We start from the raw sequence: 4,323 nt of genomic DNA on the forward strand, positions 1-4,323 counted from the left end.
TTGATGTACTAGTCAGCGATGGAGCAGGGCAAGGCGATGACCTTGTCTTTAAGCTCGAGGAGGCGAACTTACTTCTTTTCAAGAGGCGGTCAGATAAAGAACCGCATATATGTGCTTCCCTCCATTTTACCATTCAAATAAAGAATTATATAGTCTTAAGTTAATAGAAAAACTAACTAAAATTGATTTTATGAAAAATCGTTGGAAAACTTGTTTCCAAAAACAAGTACTCCCTCCGTCCGGAAATACTTGTCCCAAAAATGGTTGAAAATGGATGTATCTATAACTAAAATAAGTCTAGATACAACCATTTGTAGGACAAGTATTTCCGGACTGAGGGAGTAGTAACATGTTATCATTCCTCAGCTAATATGTTGTGAATTTTCGCTCACTAAACAAAGGAATCTGAATTTTCAGTGTGTAACCCGTGCTTTGGGAATAGGTAATCATTAATTACCACCGCATCAATTTCATTCTAATTTTGATTCTTGATGTGTAATCAGACAAATGCATAAATGAGTAGTATAGTACATTGATAATGGAGCGAGCACCAAACGATACCAGCGGGACGTGTTGCAAGGTAGTAAAGTCCAAAAGACTCTTCAAACAAATATTCACTCAAAGACAAACATCCAGTAAAGCAACTGTCATGTGCTCTTTGGAAATATGCAAACAATTATAATCACACCAAATTTAGTACTTTTGATTCTACGTGGAATCAACCAATTAATTTTTGATGCATGCATTAACATTTTGCTAATTAAATATGTGGTCAAACTTTGACCCAAAAAGAATAAGGACAAATAAACCAGGATAGTAGTACTAATTTTAAAGATGAACCAAGTATCAATTCCGTCCGGGCGCATATGTGTATGTGTGCTTCTAGGTCCGCAATTTGACTCGCTAACAAAACAGATATTATGTGTGAGGAAGATTTTTATGCTTTGAAACCTCATCAATAACATACCAAAAAAAGGTTTATCAATATGACATATAACACATATTTTGGATATAATTTGGATGACAGGTTTTGTTAGTGACAGGTTTCCAAAATATATGAAGTTTTGGTAGGCTAAAAGTCATACATTTTGAAACGGAGGTAGTATTTATTTGAACAAATTGATGATCTAGAAACATGCGCATGGCCTATGAATTGAGTAAGTCGAAAAGGAGGGAGTTTACTTCCATTGTAGGCAAGGTATTTGGTTTCAAAGCCCTACACACACACACACATTATGCATCTGTAAAATTTCATAACGTTTTACTTTTACACATGGCGTACAAAAGATGACAAATATTCAATTTGAAAATGAGCCTCTTTTGTTGGGCCGGATTTTTGTTTTTTTGCACTACAGCTTATAACTCACAAAAAAAATTCGAGATCAATTTTCACAGACCCGTAGTGAACTCATATAACATAGAAGTTTCCACGGAAATATTTTTGATTTTTTTTCAAAACATTTAAATATAATATATATTTTTTCAAAAATTCGCACTCCACCACTAGAATTGCATTGCGGAACGTGGTGTAAATGACTAGGCTACGCACCAAGAATCTTCGAGCCAATGAACGGCATGTGCCACATGTGCAGTGCAGCTGGAGGATGGGATCCTGCTAAACCAAAAATAAAGATCTCATCACCATTTATTTTACTCCTACAGATTAAAAAGTGCAGGAGAGTGGATCCAAATCCAGGAAAGAATCCCAACTGCATCCACCTGGACCTGCAAGGAGATTCCTTTCTTGAGGCCCACCCTCCCCCTCCGGTGGTTCCCCGCCGTCGCTCTCCTCCTTCCTTCCTCCACAGTTCCAGCTCCAGCGACAGTCCCCACATAGCCCACGGTTTTATATACCCAAAGCGTGGTGAACCTGAGGCCGAGCGTGGCACTCTACTAGACCCAATACTTACTTCTCCGGGGGCGTGCCGTGCCGTGCCCGGCGTCCGGCGAGGAGAGGGAGATAGCGCTTGGTGAGTTGGTCTTGGTGGAGTGTGTCACGGTTGGTCCATGGAGATGCCGAGGTCGCCTGGCGCGGGCGCGTTCCGGTTTCTTGGCCTGCTCAAGCAGCCCGAGGCGGGCCACGACGGCGCCTGCTTCGAGCTGGACGAGAGCGACGTCGTCTGGCCGGCCGGTGGTGGCGGTGTTGACGTGGACGGGTGGGCGGCCGCGCCCGTGGCCGAGACTGCGGTGGTGACCACTCGGCGTGCCAGCGCCAGCGCGCGGCGTCGCGCGGCGCACGCCGTGCCGCAGAGCTTCGGGCTCTCGTCGCTCCTCGCGGAGGGCGGCGACGGCGGCAGCGTCGAGGCGCAGCAGCTGCACGCGGGGATGGCGCTGGCCGTGCCCGCGAGGCCGGGTCACGGCGCCGCGACGCCGACGCCGAGGCAGTCGGCGCCGGTGAGGGTGCCGGTGTGGCCGGGGCAGCCGGCCAGGCCCAGGGAGAAGGCGAAGCGCGGCGCCAAGAAGGCCGATGAATCCGAGGAAGACGAGGAGGGCGGGGAGGAGATGGTGCCGCCGCACGTGGTGGCGGCGCGGCGGCACGCGCGGTCGTCGTCGGTGCTGGAGGGCGCCGGGCGGACGCTCAAGGGGCGCGACCTCTGCCGCGTCCGCAACGCCGTGCTCCGCCAGACCGGCTTCCTCGACCTCTGAATCTCATCTCAACAAGAAGAAGAAGAAACCAACCGCATGCATGCCGGCCGGCGCGATCCACCACCGATCATCCATCAGCTCCTGCCATTCCGGCAGCTGCCATGCCATCCTCCCCTGCATCCATCTGGTCTGGTCTGGTCTGGTCTTGAGAGTGACCAAACAAAAAAAAAAAACCTCTGTTAATGTCTGAAACTCTGGATACTGCCTAAATTGAATTCAATACATTCAATTTCATTTGTCCGAGTGTTTTGGTTGCTGCTGTTGACTTGACTGACTCCAGTTACTATTATCCATCACAAGTACTCCCTCCGTTCCGAATTACTTGTCTTGAATTTGTCTAGATACGGATGTATCTAGACTCATTTTAGTGCTAGATACGGATGTATCTAGACAAATCCAAGACAAGTAATTCAGAACGGAGGGAGTAGCAAAATTATATTACCAAAACTCGCAAAAATTACAGTATCTTCCAAAGCTCACAGGATCGAGATCTGCAAGAAATTTTGTATTGGTTTCATGCATCTGGAATCAATCCACACATACAGTACTACTTTTATCCTCAGTGTGGCAACCAAGTTAGTCCCAAACAATGTTTGATCAGATTAGCTCTCACTGTTATGTCAACATGCACATATACTAGTACAAACTAGGCACTTGATTAAAGAAGAAGAAGGCATGACTTTGGCATGAGCGATGCAGCATCATTCATTCTATAAACCCTACAGCAGCAGCACTAGCACATCATCATCATCCATCATCAACCAACCAGCCTAGATAGATAGAAATATATATATAAATATAAAACATCTACACTAGCTCGCTTGGCATCTGCTGCTAGGGTTAGGCCAACTCCACCGCGCGATCTCATCCTGTCCGCGCGCGTCCGTTTGAGGTAAAACGGACGAACCAAACGGCCCAGCACGCGGGAGCAAACGGATTTTTGTCTGTCTTGTGTCCGCTTTCTACCCAGTTTGCGTCGCTTTTGGGGTGAAACGGACACCAGGCGGACGAGCGGGCCGTCTGCACGTGTGCTCCCCTGGCCCGCCCGTCGGTGGCACACGGCGCGCCTTTTTCTATCCGCCCCCTCCCTCCCTCCGGCCGGACCCCCCTCCACTCTTCCCTCGCAGCCGCTGCCATTGCAGCCGTGCAGCTCGGATGCGCGCTCGCCCAACCCCTTCCCCTCGGCGCCGCCGAGCTACCCAACCACGGCCACCTGGTTTGCGCTCCCGCCGGTCGGATTTGGGGCGGATCCGGTCGGTCTTGAGCTCGCCTGGCTGTGGGAGGCCGCGCCGCGCCATGGACTGGCCGGGCACCTCGCCGGAAGGCCCTGGCGGGGCCGCAAGGCCACGTGTAGGCAGTGGCTCCTCCTCTAGCCGCTCGGATCTGCACCGTCGGTGGTCCGCCGGCAGATACACGAATGGCAGTTGGTCGGCCTCGGTGCTTGCCCAAAAGCTCATCGGCGCACCGTTGCCACTCATTAAGTGCGGCCATTGCCCAAAGAAGGTCGTGCGCCGCGTGTCTACAACGTCGGAACATCCCAGATGGGTGTTCACCAAGTGCTTAAACGATGGGGTATGTGCTCCTTTTAGCTTCGGTTTGTGCACTAGATTTGACTAGTTGTGCTAACTTCAAATTTTATTGTGTAGCATGGATGCAAGTTTTGGTATTGGGAAGAAG

The 4,323-nt window shown here is 49.5% G+C and overlaps 1 protein-coding gene across 1 annotated transcript; it reads left to right on the forward strand.

Annotated features, from left to right (window-relative positions):
• The first annotated feature begins 1,755 nt into the window (after nucleotides 1-1,755).
• Nucleotides 1,756-2,882, forward strand: LOC119294358. Its single transcript, XM_037572560.1, has one exon. The coding sequence runs from the start codon at nucleotides 2,008-2,010 to the stop codon at nucleotides 2,644-2,646; it is 639 nt and encodes a 212-aa protein (XP_037428457.1). The 5' UTR covers nucleotides 1,756-2,007; the 3' UTR covers nucleotides 2,647-2,882.
• The last annotated feature ends 1,441 nt before the right edge of the window (nucleotides 2,883-4,323 follow it).

This window comes from Triticum dicoccoides, chromosome 4B, assembly GCF_002162155.2.
Source record: "Triticum dicoccoides isolate Atlit2015 ecotype Zavitan chromosome 4B, WEW_v2.0, whole genome shotgun sequence".
Lineage (NCBI taxonomy): Eukaryota > Viridiplantae > Streptophyta > Magnoliopsida > Poales > Poaceae > Triticum > Triticum dicoccoides.

Excerpts from the sequence above, each read along its gene's own strand:
- LOC119294358 (XM_037572560.1), top strand. The coding sequence starts at position 2,008 with ATGGAGATGCCGAGGTCGCCTGGCGCGGGCGCGTTCCGGTTTCTTGGC.